The sequence below is a fragment of the Drosophila rhopaloa genome, unplaced genomic scaffold (assembly GCF_018152115.1).
Source record: "Drosophila rhopaloa isolate 14029-0021.01 unplaced genomic scaffold, ASM1815211v1 contig_163, whole genome shotgun sequence".
Classification (NCBI taxonomy): domain Eukaryota; kingdom Metazoa; phylum Arthropoda; class Insecta; order Diptera; family Drosophilidae; genus Drosophila; species Drosophila rhopaloa.
The window spans coordinates 4,873,110-4,887,060 of NW_025335043.1; the positions used below are offsets into that span (position 1 = coordinate 4,873,110).

Consider the following 13,951-nt stretch of genomic DNA (forward strand, 5'->3'; position numbering starts at 1 on the left):
CTACCCCCACCCACTTTCACAAGGTAACCACTGCGGTGGTTGGCCAAAACGAGTGGAGTCGCGTCCAACGCGGATTCATTGGTTTCTCGTCCGGCCGAGTCACTAATGTCCGCCGATGTCCCGTGTAATGCGTTTTTTGCACGTCCCCCGTTTTGTGGCAAGAAATGGGGGTATGAGAATTACGGAGGAAAAACTGGATCACGCAGAAAAATTACGTATACGTAGATATATTATTAAGATGATTTTTTGAAATTTAAAAAGACTAATGTTTATAAAATGGGTAGAATAAGAATCATTCTTAAGAAAGTTATACTTTAATTAAAGAACAAGAAACCTAAAACCTGCTTTTTTACTCTCTGAACATTAAATTTGTATTAAACCAAAAATTTAGTTTTTAAAATCTAAATCAAAACTCAAAAGCATCTGACCAGTTTCTTTCCAGTGTTGCTTTTTGTGATCGATGATTGACAGCCATTTCTTGGTGTCGGCATTTCAATAAAAAAAACTTTTCCAACTCACAAACACCACGTATTACCAAACAAAATCGGTCGTCAATTAAAAGCAACTCGAAAGCAACTGGTAGCGCAGGTCTAGCCTGAAAGTTTGATAAACAATGCACTGAAATCGAATGCCCGAGTAATTAATTATTGAACTTTTACAACTGTTTCGGTTTGGGTTTCGTTTTTTTTCCGTTTTACCTCTCATTTCCACAGCGAAGCGCTCAATGGGGCGACGCTCAAACGTACGTACGTACACACTCACAGGGGAAAAAAACCCCTGAATGCTCAGTGGCAAACCGACCACAACCACAGGCAAACCAGAATGCAGCAACCCGATCCAAGTTTTAGCCAAGTAAGATATTGCGCTGCCGGTGGCTCTGAGCTCAGTCTCATTCAGCGAGTCGGCGGGCGTTGAGTTTGAGTGCGAAGTGCGGTGCGCGTCGAGTCAGCGAGCGTTGAGCAGCAGCAACAACACGACGGCAACAGCAACACTAGCAGCAGCAGCAACAGCAACAGCAGCAACACCAACGGCAGCAACACAAGCGAGCGGTTCCGGTTCGCGTTTTCGAGTGGCGGCTTACTAAAAAAAAAAACCTCCAAAAAACCGTCGGAAAAACAAGGCCCCTAAAATGCCTTTAATTTAATCCCTTCTGTCTGCTGATCCTAAATTTTGGAAGCGTGGCATGGCAACCACCACATCCCCCGGCCCCACAAGGACTACCAATAAAGTTTCTACACCAAGAGCAACATCTGGAATTCCTGGGAGCGCTGAATCCCCCGGCGCAATCATGCCCATGGCCGCCGTGCCATTGCCGTCGCATCTGCAACTTTTGGGCAGTTCCGCCGGAGGCGTCGGTCAGCCGTCGGCAATCACGCCCGTTTCGCCCACGGCAGCACCCACAGGTTAGTGGTAATATAATCCCATTTTGGGTGATAGGCAAAAAATTTTAATTTGAATAACACCTTGTTTTATACAACATTTTAATATTTCTTTTATTTAATAAACATAAATAATTTGGAAAAAGATAATCCATAGTCATTAGCATTTTAAAACACATTTTCATTTGTTTAAGTTAAGAATATAGACCAACATTTTTTTCATATTTAACATTTATATTATTGACTGCTCTGTTGATATACAAGTAATGGCACAGGTGATTTCTTGCTTAATTATTCAAGCAATGGAACATATACAAATTCATAATTGTTCTTATTCTTATGGATTTAGCCGTAGGTATTTGTTTTTATTTATATTAACTCAACAAAATTGTGAGTCTTAGTGAACATGTTTTTTTAATTTGTTTTAATATGTTACTAATTGTAGATGAACCCAGTTTTTGAAGCATTTATTAGAGAAGGTGTTATATTTTCTCTGGCTCTCCGTCATTTAAATATTAAAAATAAATATTTTTTTAAATTTACTATATTATTCTCCTTTTTAAATTGTACTTATGTTGCTCTTGTACCTACTAACATTGCAACTATTTTTGCTACTAATGTTGCTGGTATCGCCCCGACTGTTGCTGTTGCCGTGGATTTTGCTGCATGCTCCATGTGAGCCGCAAGATTCGGGCAAATTCCGTGAACTGACAGGGATATCGGAATCGGGGGCCCGAAACTGTTTAAAACAAAAGCCAGCCACAAGAAACTGGTGGCACTAGTCAAATGCCTGCTAAAGAAGTGCAATGATTTGGAAATTTCACAACAGCAACAGCAACGCAGCAACAGCAGCAGCAGCAGCAGCAACACCGCTGCTGCAGCAACAGCAATAGCAACAACACACAACAACTGTGGCAACTGTTTTGGTCTTTCGCACATCAGTGGCAATTTGTTTTGCACAAGTATGGGTTGTCAAATAAAATTAGTTCACGTCGGCGGCCATCGAATGTATCTGCAAGATACACACAGTGTCCCGGATGGAAAAAAGGGGACTTTGTGGCTAACGGGAGGGGGCGAGCAAAGCTTTGACTTGTCTCTAGAAGGTGTTGGAAGTTGCACAATAAATAAATAATTATAAAAAGAGTCCCAGTCGAGGAAAAGAGACATGCTGAAAAAGAGACACGGAGACCCCAAACCGTAGAGCAAAGGGGGTTCAGTGGGGAAGCAGGAGGTACATGGCATACATTGAAGTTTAAGCATAGGGCAGAAACCATACTTAGGGGTCTCAGGTTACGTGGTGCGTGTATTCGCATTATTCTTAGAAAGCCAAGCGTATAAAAGGTGTGCACAATGATTTTGAAGAGTGCCTCGGCTCGGTTTGGTTTGGTTTGCTTCGAAAATGCACATGGTCCGAACTCCTTACGTTACTTTGCCTTGCGTTACGTATATGAATATATGTGTCACCCCAGTTGGTGGTTCTACCGCCTAAGGAACTGGGGTGATCATTTCACGACTCTTTGCGTCTTTTCAAGTCGTCTGCAAAAGGAAACAGTAATATTACTACCTCCTAAAGTGTGTCACCCTCTGCAAATGATAACTTACAGTGTGTGTTAAATTTGTATAATGGCATAAATTATTTATGATTAAATATATTTTATTTTGCAAAGCTACAGGATATTGAAATGTTTAGTAAAAATAAAATAAGTTAATAATAAAGAATGGCATTATTTAGGAACTCAATACAATTTTTCTCGCTTTGAAAATTAATACTTTCGATATAAAATGATTTAAGGGCAGTAAAAAGAACTCAATAGAAAATTATTTCAAAATTTGTGATCATAAAAAAAAGGTTTTTACAAAAACGCATTTAGTTGTACTCTTCTTGCTATTACCATTACTTTCCTATCTAGTTGTTTCCTTTAATAGTTTGTTGCAAGTTAAATTGAAGAATCAACATAGTCATCAAATTAATTATATCCCCCATCTCATAAACGTTAAAGGACCATTAAAGGTAGAAAAACAGGTAAATAATTTAAACAAAATTAAGTTTTCTTTTAATTTCGAAGTGTTTTATTTCAATTTACATATTTTTATGCCTAAGGCTAACCACAATTTAATAGCAAACTATAAGCCACAACCATACAATAAAATCCAATAAAGGATGGCATAAAATTAGAGTGACTTATGTAAGAGTACATCTCCCCTCAGCGGAATTCTAGCAGCTTAGGAAAATGTGCGAAGAGCGCAGTAATGCGCACTGGCAGTAAAAACCAGAAGCTTTAGAGGACGAGTAATGCGCTGCGCGCGACAAACAAGATCAGCGAGCACTAACTGAAGGGGCTGGGATGAGGATGAGGATGAGGATGTGGTTGAGGTTGAGGACGAGGATGAGGATGCGTTGAGGAGCCACATAAAAAGCGAGCAACTTTAATTTATATGCAGTGCCTGGAAAAGGGGCAAAAGGGGGCGACCGGGAAGAGCAGCGGCAAAAAGTTACCGGTAGCAATAAATCAAACTATCAATTGAATTCCGAGGCGATCATCACTTGTGGCGAGCTGCGATCCCGAGTTCGAGCTTCAGTCCGAGTCCGATCGGCATCGCCTCTTGTTATAAGTCTCACGGTGACGTGCGAGTGGCTACAGAGAGAAAAATAACTTAGCTATATCACAAGGGCATAAAGAGTGCCATATTTACATATTGTATTCTTTGTGCTAGAATTGTTTATGCAAAAAAGACTTTTAGACTTACATGCTGTTAGGGCCACTGGCCTCAAATCAATTTTTATTAGTTTATTCAATCTTGTGCCATTTTATTTATATATTTTTAAAGTTTTTAAGTATTTACCTTAATAGGAATCTTTTCAAAAATAATTAAATATGATTCAATTATATAAGAACTGATATTGGTTACAATATTAATATTTGGAATTTCTTCTAAATAAAATTCAATGGTATATCCTCGTTACTCATATTCATAAAACAAATATAACATAAATATATTTAAAAGTTAGTATTCTGATTGATAGAACTATTCATTTAATTTTTTTTGCATAACTTTTTTTATTGCTCATGAAAGTTTTAACATAATTGTTCTATTTGTTAGATATTGGTTATACTTCAATTGGAATCTTATGTCAAATAATCATAATCCAGATCTAAGTCGTTTAGGCTTAGGATATTTCTTATGTTTTTTTTTCTGTGCAGAGGATCGGGGGGCAGGATGAAGGGTTCGGGTTTTGGGCCGTGGTTCCAGCGATTTTAAGCCGCTTTTGCAATTGACTGAGGCGCATCGCGGGGCAGTCGGAGCTGTCGCATTGCGTAGTAAATCATCGGTCGATCCCGCTCCGACTTTGCCATAGAATCTGGACCGGGAATGGCACTGTGACTGAGACTGGGGCAATCCGGAGGCACTGAGCGCTGTTGACATCCAAGTTGGCCTGCTGTTGCGGCGGCATAAATCAAGCATGGCCATAACCGCGGCCACAACAATTGGCGCAACATGCGAGTGCAGCAAATTGCCGCGGCCACTTTTAAATGGAGTGAGCCCGGCTGGTCCCATCTGCATGGGGTTTAATTAGCCAAGGAGCTGGAGAAGATCCCTATTCCCGATCACCGATCCCGATCCCCAATCCCCGATCCCCGATCGAAGTGCATACTGGAAACCCGACTGGCATGCCGTCGCCACACACGGAGCTCGATCGCACCAAAAAAGAGGTGTTAAAATGTGTGCAGTTCTCGCGATCAGATAAAATGTCAAAATGAACATAAAAGCTTCTACATCCGAGGAATGGCCAATTGCTGCCACGACTCTGACAAGCGATCTCCCGTCCGATTTGCCATTCCCATTCCCATTCCGATTCCGATTCTGATTCCAATCCAGAGTCCAGCGTCCAGTGTCCAGGTCCAACAAATTGCCAGCGAGAATTTCATAAATTCCGAGTGGAATCAGCAGTCGGTGTCAGCGGTAATGGACCACACCGCGTCCATTATGCCCATAAACGTTGACACTTCCGCCACTGGACGGAGGAGCCCAGCCGGCTATCGGATCGACTTTGACTCTGACTTTGACGTCGTCGATCAAAAACACACCGAAATTTGTCCAGCCATCGCGTTGTCCCAGTTACCACCCTTCTCCCCCCCAAAATCCTCGGGGCCCCTACTCAATGATCGGGCTACAAATTTCTTGGTGTTTCTGTGTCACGCGCGGAATGCCGGCAACAGCTTCGTTTAAATTCCAATTGACGTTTAATGATTTTGCGCCCCTGCACTCAGAGAATAATGTGTTATAGAAGGCAATTATACATTTTTATTTACAAAAAGTATTTAATCCAATACTATTTCAATGAACAAGCTTAGAAATAGAAATCAGAAATTAAATTTCTTAGTCTTAATTCGTTAAATTTAAGTTTCAATTAAATCTTCAACCATTGGACATCTATAAGATCATTCAAATTAAATATGAGACCCAAAATAATTTTAGAACAATTAATCTGTTATTAAATTTAGAAGATTTATTTGTTTGTTACCAAAGATCATAGTTATTCCTCATATTAAGTTGAGATGATAACTAAAGCTAAAAATCGGCTTGGAGGTTAATACCTTTAATGTTGTTATTAAAAAAAAAAACAAAAATATATTAATTTTACATTTTTGGCTTACAAATGGGTTATCGGGAATTATTCATATCAATCCTTACCTGATTTTTATTTGAAGATGGAATCCTATACTACCCTGAATATAAGGGATCCATATTAGGTTAAAATTGATATGAATAATTCTCAATAACCCATTTGTAAGCCAACTTTTCCAGCAAGTCCCCAAATTATAAGCTTTAGATTGATTCCTTTATAAAAAGTTGTACGTGGCTAAAAAAGTGAAAGAAAAGAAATGTTCTAACTTGTGAGGACAGTATATATATTTATTTTTTTTCGCTGTGGACGTACTTTTTTTGCCCAGTGTACTAATGATTTGGTACCCTTGCATTTCAGTTCTCGCCCAGCCGCACAGCTTGAGCCCCTCCACGCCCATCCTGACCCAGGGAACGCCCCCTGCCCCTTCGTTGGGTGGCATCTTCTGCGGAGGCAGTGCAGCGGCGGGACCGGGGGCTGCGGGGGCGGCAGCAGCGGCGGCGGCCACAAACCTCAACGCCTTGGCCTCCCAACATCGACTGCTGGAGCTATCCCGCTTTGGACTTAGAGGATATGATCTGGCCCAGCACATGCTCTCCCAGCAAGGAGCTGTATCCAAGCTGTTGGGTAAGTTATTGTTGTAAGTGAGGGGGTGGTGATAAGGGGGGGAGAAGGGGGAGAGGAGGCTAGGCAGACGTGGTCCAGACCACCCTGACCAATGCAATCAGCGGCAGAACGCGGAACCACGAAACACGCGCCCCAAATGCAATCGCCATGTGTCCCCAAGCGTCCCAATCGATTTGCACGGCTCCGTTGTGGGGTCACGTAAACACGACAAATCGATTGGCAATCGCCATCACCATCCCCCCACCTGCACCTGGACACCCCGATTCGTCCTCTCTGCCCCCTTTTCCCCTCGTGAAGTCTGCAGCAGCCGCACACCTGTTGCCACCTGTGGGTACTACTCCCAGCCATGTCATTCTCAATTTGCCACCTTCTCCACGCGAACTGGCTAATTTGAATTGCAAGCTTAAATCTTGAGCAGGAAATACAGAACTTTTAGCATTTATAAGTTACTAAAACTAGAAAACAATTGGATTTTATTTGAAACTTAATAAAATCTTAAAATGCGAATCGATTTGTCAATTAATCCCCTTAATTGCATATATTCTAGAAGAAGAAAGGCATTCTACCAAACTTTTAATTATTTTTGAATTGGGTTAATGCAAAATAATAAGCTATCTTCCTCTGAATAGAATATTTTAAGAAAAAAATTTATTTTGGGTGCAAGAATCTGAATATATTACATTTGAAAAACTGTGATGGAAAAGTAATTCATGTATCTTTTAGGTGCAATTATTGAGATGTAACAAATGAATCACTTCAGGAAAATATAAAAGCACCTAAACTTCTAAACATAGAAATACAGAATTAATTCTAACACTACTTCCTGTTTAAAAAATTTGGCTTGAGGGCATTTTAGGCATTTTATCAGTTACAAAGTGCACAAAAAGCATCCAAGTGCATTTCTATCACAAGCTAGTTTAGTGTGTCAGAAAAAGTTACGCTAAATAAATCTGCCCATTCACAAATATTCATTAGCGTAACTTCAAATCGCATTATCCGATCTGTGTGGATGCCATTCATTTCCATTCAAGTCAATTTAAATTGTGTAAATAATTTCCGTTTTGCACAAAAAGCTGGAAAATAAATGTACAAGTACATTTGTGTCCATTCATTAATTTAAGGCAACCGACTGCACCGAAAATAAAATCCAACTGGAAGTGTAATAAATTACCCTATAAATTTCTATGCCAATTAAATAAAAGCTAAAGATAGTAGTATAAGTTTTTTGCCATTTAAAATCAAATAAATGGCATATCCAAATGAGCCAGCTAATCCGGTGATTAAAAGATATATCTATCGAATTTTCTCTGGGTGTAATTCAGCGACAGAGCTCAATTTACAAGATAAACGCGCGCGCCTGTCAACTGCTTCCGACGAATTATCATTTGAGCCGACTTTTGTGACTCTGTGACTCTGCGACTACTGCGACTTGGAGTCTCAGGCCGCTGATGTTGTCAAATATTCAAATTAGCGCTCCGCTGAATGGACGCCGGCTGCTGGCTTAATTGTCTAGTTAGTTAGTGGCTCGGAGCAGGCAGTCAACAGGTAGCAGGTATCTGGTATTTGGTATCTGGTATCTGGTGACTGGAGGCCCGTAGTGCCACACAATGCACTGCGACCGCAGGGCTTTTGACCTGGTCGAAACGCCCACACGAGCAACCCGGCAGCCAAAGGCAGTTGCTTTGAACAATGTGAAAATTATGCGAGTCGCACAATGCCCAAGCCCAAGGCGCTGGCAATAGGAGAAAAGCCAAATTGATTGCACAACTGGGATGGGGCATACCTACAAAAACATAGACAGCCGGGCACGCCCTCAGCCGCACAGATTTTAGGGTCTCAAAAACAAATTTATTTAATTAAGTAGATTTTTCAAAAACAATTAAGGCTTTTTAAAATATTTAAAATGTTTAATTTTGAGTGACCGATGAAGTTTTACGAAGGTGCGGTTAATGCTAATGAAATAGTTTTCAATTTCAAAAATATTTTTGATTTAAAATCAACAAATATTCTATATTTCTATGCTTAAAAACAATGAAGCTAGATTGATTTTCCTATACATTTTTTGAACGTTCCTATGGCAGCTATATGGTACAGTCTTTAAAATAAAACCGTAAATTTCGCTTAGTGCTTAAAACTATATCTCGTAGTATTAGGACAATGATGTTATAATTCTATTCTTCTTCTATTTCCCTTATTACCCTGTTTCTATGAAAGCTAAATTATATGAGACGGATCCGGCCCGCTGCGGTTACATAAAACATAAGGTTTAGTTTGCATAGAAATGGAGGGTTGTCCTGCCTTGCGAACTTTTTGACCCTTTTAAAGGGTATAATAACTAACATGAAAATGGGACAACAATTGCAAATTGCAAGTACAAATTTTTAGACAATCAAACCACAAGTCTTAAGAGGTTTGAAATCACCAACAATTCGTTAAAGATTTTCTTGGATTAGATAAATAAGTCAATTGTGTTGATAAGGAAGTGTCTAAAAAAATATATACATCCTAGTTTGGGGATGTTTTCATCGGATAGAGTAAGCTTATAATTTTAATCGACAATTTCTGTATGTTTGCAGGTACCCTACGACCACCGGGTCTAATTGGCGGCTCCAAGCCCAAGGTGGCGACCCCGACCGTGGTCTCCAAGATCGAGCAGTACAAGCGCGAGAATCCGACGATCTTCGCGTGGGAAATCCGCGAGCGACTGATCACCGAAGGTAGGCGAACAATGAGTCCAGGGGCAGATGCCGATCAATGGGGCAGGACTTCGATTGCGGAGCTTGGGGCAGGGCAGTTTGGAATAGGAAGGGACGGGACACAATGCGAGTAGCTGGGCTAATTAACTGACAGGGAACCCCCGAAAGCGAAATTGCCCAACAAATGACAACGGTCGCGACAAGCGTCTGGTCTTCGTTTCAAGATGCTTACGCGCTTCTTTTTCAGCTCTTGAGTTCCTCCAGTTCCACCAGTTCCTTCAGCTCCTCTTGAGCTCCTCCAGTTCCCCCATCTCCGCCAGCTTTTCTTCAGCTTCCTCCAACTTGTTCAGATGGGGGATTGACAGGAGGAACTCGAAAGAGCAGCCATCAGCATCGGGCATCGGTACCGGGATTGATGTGTTTATGGTGCTCGTAATGCGAATGCCCGCCGAGGGCTCATTTAATGTTGTAAGAATCGGGAGGATATATTGTTCCACCAGCGGCAGATTTAGATTTATCGATTGGCTAATTTATGAACATCCGCTGCGAGTCCGATTGATATGTAAATGTGCTCACATTTGTGTCACTCATTTTGGGTTCCCTCCATTGGAGTTTGCGAGATAATCGCGGACGGAATAGGAGGCAGTAAGTAGTCCAGTCGGCAGCAACCAGTTGACGGTTTCTGCCTGCCGCTTGACAGTTGCTCGTGGGCAGTGGACAGTGGTCAGTGGAAATGGAAGTGGATGTGGATGGTGGACAGTGGACAGTCGAAACTGGACACTGGACGGAGGACAGTGGTCAGTTCGCATCGCTCGGTGCAATGAATCGTTCCGATAGCCATCTCTCGCATGAGACGCACGAACACACACACGGCGCGATCCCAATCGGTCCTCTCATTACAGTCAATCTCCAGCTCATTTCGGGGTCACCAAGAGGTCATGATGGGCTGCATCCGGTGCACGAACAATGAATAAAAACATATCCAAATCAGGGCCCTACTTTTTTTTATAATTTTGTCTTTATCAATTAAAATAAACTCTTTTGATCAGTTTGATCCCATATACTATTTGATTTACAAAATTAATTTAAATATTTCAAATTTGATTGTCTGGCTTAAGATATTAACAAAACATTTTATTAAAATTAAATTATAAAAACTTAGTTTTTATGTAAATGTTTTACCCATTTAATATATTTTTCATATTAATCAGGGGTAACCTATTTTGCATTCCACAGAAGCCTTTTAAACCTATTACAAATGCCATCTTTGCTGACACATTACTAGATATTTATATAAAATAATATTTTCAATATTATTTGTATATATTTTTTTAAATCATCAATATCTTTGGGACTTTAAAAGTTGTTCAATGTGCAAAATACCGATAATTAACTGCATTGTTTTCCCCTTTTGTCCAGGTGTTTGCACCAATGCCACCGCTCCCTCGGTGAGCAGCATCAATCGAATATTGCGTAATCGGGCTGCGGAAAGGGCAGCGGCGGAATTTGCCCGGGCGGCGAGTTACGGCTATGCCATCCACCCCACGCACCCGCATCCGTACACCAGTTTTCCCACTTGGCCGGCGCATCATCCTCTGTGGGGCGCCGTGCCCCTGCCCTCCGGTGGAGCTGGTGGGGCACTGCAGCCCGGCGGAAGTGGCAGCAGCTACGGCAGCGATGGCAACATGAGCTCAAATCCCAACAGCAGCAACGGCAACACCACCCAAAGCAACAGCAACAACAACAACAGCGGCAGCGCCTGTGGAGACAGCAGTGCGGGAAGTGGCCGCCTTTCCCTGCCGGCCCTTTCACCGGACTCCGGGAGTCGGGACAGCCGCTCCCCGGACGCGGATGCCAACCGGATGATAGGTGAGTCCACAAACTTTAATTTTCGATTAAGCTTAATTTTTAATAAAGCTACACTTTGAGCCTTTTAAGATTGGTCTAATAGTGTAAATCGATAGATACCAAATACTCTTTCAATGTTTCTTCCCTGTCAGTTTAGAGTCTCTGCATGTATTAATCAGACAATAAAAAAATGAACATTAGTAGCGATGTTATACCTTATTTACTTGTTTCATAAATCAATCCAAGTTTTCTGACATTTTTTAAGTGTTGTTACGGGATTTCACTGAAATGCTTTACACCGTAGTTTGTAAACTGAAAATAAAATGTTGGTTCTAAACCAACACAAAATATTCCGTAGCACCGATATGTATTTCAAACGATCTCTACAGATTTATTAATCTTAAACAGGAAATTTATTTTGGTTCATTCAATTAAAAGTGCCATTGGCGAATTTATAATTATTTTTATGCCAAAATGGACATTAAGAAAAAAAGACATTATCTTTCATAGTATGCGGTAAATGTTTGTTCATGTTCTTAAACGTTAAACAAATTTGTAAAAAATGTGAATTTTATTTTGTGCTGAAATATACAAGTAAATAATTTCAATTTGTAATTATTTTCTCAGACATCGAGGGCGAGGACAGTGAGTCGCAGGACAGCGACCAGCCGAAGTTCCGGCGCAACCGCACCACCTTCAGTCCGGAGCAACTGGACGAGCTGGAGAAGGAGTTCGACAAGTCGCACTATCCGTGTGTGAACACCCGCGAAAAACTGGCTAGCCGAACGGCCTTGAGCGAAGCCAGGGTGCAGGTGAGTCGATATCAATACCAGCTCCTACATATAAATGTTTGGTATCAACCAATCTCCCAAATCGAACACATTCCCACAATCACAACCTACTAACCACACATTCGGAGCTAGCCACTCCGGAGATCCCAGAACACCACGATCCCAGTCTCTTTTTTTATCGACTAACAAATTGTCTCTTCACCGATTGATCAACCAGGTTTGGTTTTCCAACAGACGAGCGAAATGGCGACGCCACCAGCGGGTCAACTTGCTCAAGCAGCGCGACTCGCCCTCGACGTCGAGCTCACCCACGCCGGTGGTTGCAGCTCCAGAATCTGGCCAGCCGAAGCAGCCATATCCCTACAGCCACAGCAGCAGCAACATCAGTCACAGCAGCAACACCTGCAACACCAGCAACATCTGCAACACCAGCAACATCAGCAACATAGGCAACACCTGCAACACCAGCAACATCAGCAACACCAGCAACACCACCTGCAACAGCAGCAGAATGAGCGACAACCACGTGGAAGAGCCACCAGTGGTGGAGGCACCTGCCTCACCCACAGCATCAGCTCCATTATCAATGGGCGGTGAGCACAGTGCCTTCCGAGCCCTCCCCATGACCTTGCCCCCAGCTTCGGCGGCGGCCTTTGCCCTCAGTTTCGCCCGCCAGTACATAGCCAAATATATGGGCACGCCTATCAATCTGGGCCACCATCTGGATGCTAGTGCTGATCGGGATCAGCAGGAACAGCAATCGTCGTCGACGGAGGAAGAGGAGGAGGTAATTAATGTGGAACACGACGTCGAGTGACCATTTTCCTATCGCTTTAAATCGAGAATTTAGTGCAATTTTTACTACTTAATTTATTCAGTTTGTACATCTAACCGCGTGCTGAGTACAAATAAAATCGAAACGATGACATGCGTGCGATAAGTTCTCACGAGTTTCGTATAATTGGTTTGGGAATTCAGAAGATGACACCCTTTGACATCCCAAGGGGGGAGGGGGAAGCGGGTGGAGGTGCCTGGCTCAAAAAAGACTTTTCGAAAATAACTCAAGTGGACAAATCTGACAATTTTGTGGCTACCAAAAGCAAAGTGAAAAGCAGACACACAGAGGCAGTGGCACAGGCTCCAACTCAGAGAACTCGAACTCAAGTACCTGGCAAGATGGGTTTGGGTTATGGACATCGAGGGATCAGGGGCTGAGGGGATGAGGGGATCTCCGGGGATCGGGGATGAATTGCTGGAGCCGGGTGATTAATGTGGCTTTAATTACATGCGCTGCCGAGTCGTCGCCGTCCTCGTTTTTGTCGTCAATGTGTATGCTCGGATGGATCACTATAATTATATAGATGGCCGAATTAAATTTTAATTTAACGCCTGTCAAATCAGAAAACCACTGCCATAATCGTTCGCTCAAGAGATCCCGATCCCCGATCCAATCCACGGGGGCAGCCCCCGAAACAGTTATTCATTTCATCGCTGATCGCTGAACGGTGATCGGTGATCGCTGATCGGTGAGAATCAATCGAACTGTGCGCCGAACGCTATTTTACCATCTATCCATTATTGATTGTTTGGGATTGTAATGAGCCACCGAAGGCGTCAACTCCAGCGTCGATCGGTGATGAAAGAAAGACGCCTGCCAAGAGAATGCGAAACAATTAAAGCCCCGAACCTCCGTACATTTCCAATTTGGGGGGTACCTGCGGCTTTCAATGAGTCGTCAAAACGGATTGCGCCACAAGAAAGGGATGCACCGGAAAAAATTCAATTCAAAATCAATTTGACATGTGCTGGTTACAATGGTGGGTATGCTTTGGGGCAAAGATTTATCTTGTCATCAAGGCGCCATTAAATTGAAATACAAAACAGGAATTCAATGTTCAAAGATGAATGGTAAATTTAAGTTTTCAGATGTTTTGTTATTTTTTTAAATCTATTTAAGGGCATACGTTTGAAAAGGAAATATAT

The 13,951-nt window shown here is 42.1% G+C and overlaps 1 protein-coding gene across 2 annotated transcripts; it reads left to right on the top strand.

Moving 5' to 3' along the window:
- Positions 1 to 857: 857 nt before the first annotated feature.
- Positions 858 to 12,908, top strand: LOC108053904 (paired box protein Pax-6). Of its 2 annotated transcripts, none has more exons than XM_017136633.2 (6): positions 858 to 1,403; positions 6,367 to 6,633; positions 9,210 to 9,350; positions 10,749 to 11,198; positions 11,805 to 11,989; positions 12,203 to 12,685. In XM_017136633.2, exons 1-6 carry the CDS (start codon positions 1,184 to 1,186, stop codon positions 12,563 to 12,565), a joined length of 1,626 nt encoding a protein of 541 aa, XP_016992122.1. In that variant the 5' UTR covers positions 858 to 1,183; the 3' UTR covers positions 12,566 to 12,685. The 2 variants fall into 2 exon arrangements, with proteins under 2 accessions (XP_016992122.1, XP_016992121.1); XM_017136632.2 differs by having other exon boundaries at positions 861 to 1,403; positions 12,186 to 12,908.
- The last annotated feature ends 1,043 nt before the right edge of the window (positions 12,909 to 13,951 follow it).

Bases quoted from the DNA above. Each gene is read 5' to 3' on its own strand.
- LOC108053904 (XM_017136632.2), top strand. From the start codon at position 1,184: ATGGCAACCACCACATCCCCCGGCCCCACAAGGACTACCAATAAAGTT. The intron at 1,404-6,366 runs GTTAGTGGTAAT...CTTGCATTTCAG, and splicing joins GCCCACGGCAGCACCCACAG to TTCTCGCCCAGCCGCACAGC. The intron at 6,634-9,209 runs GTAAGTTATTGT...GTATGTTTGCAG, and splicing joins AGCTGTATCCAAGCTGTTGG to GTACCCTACGACCACCGGGT.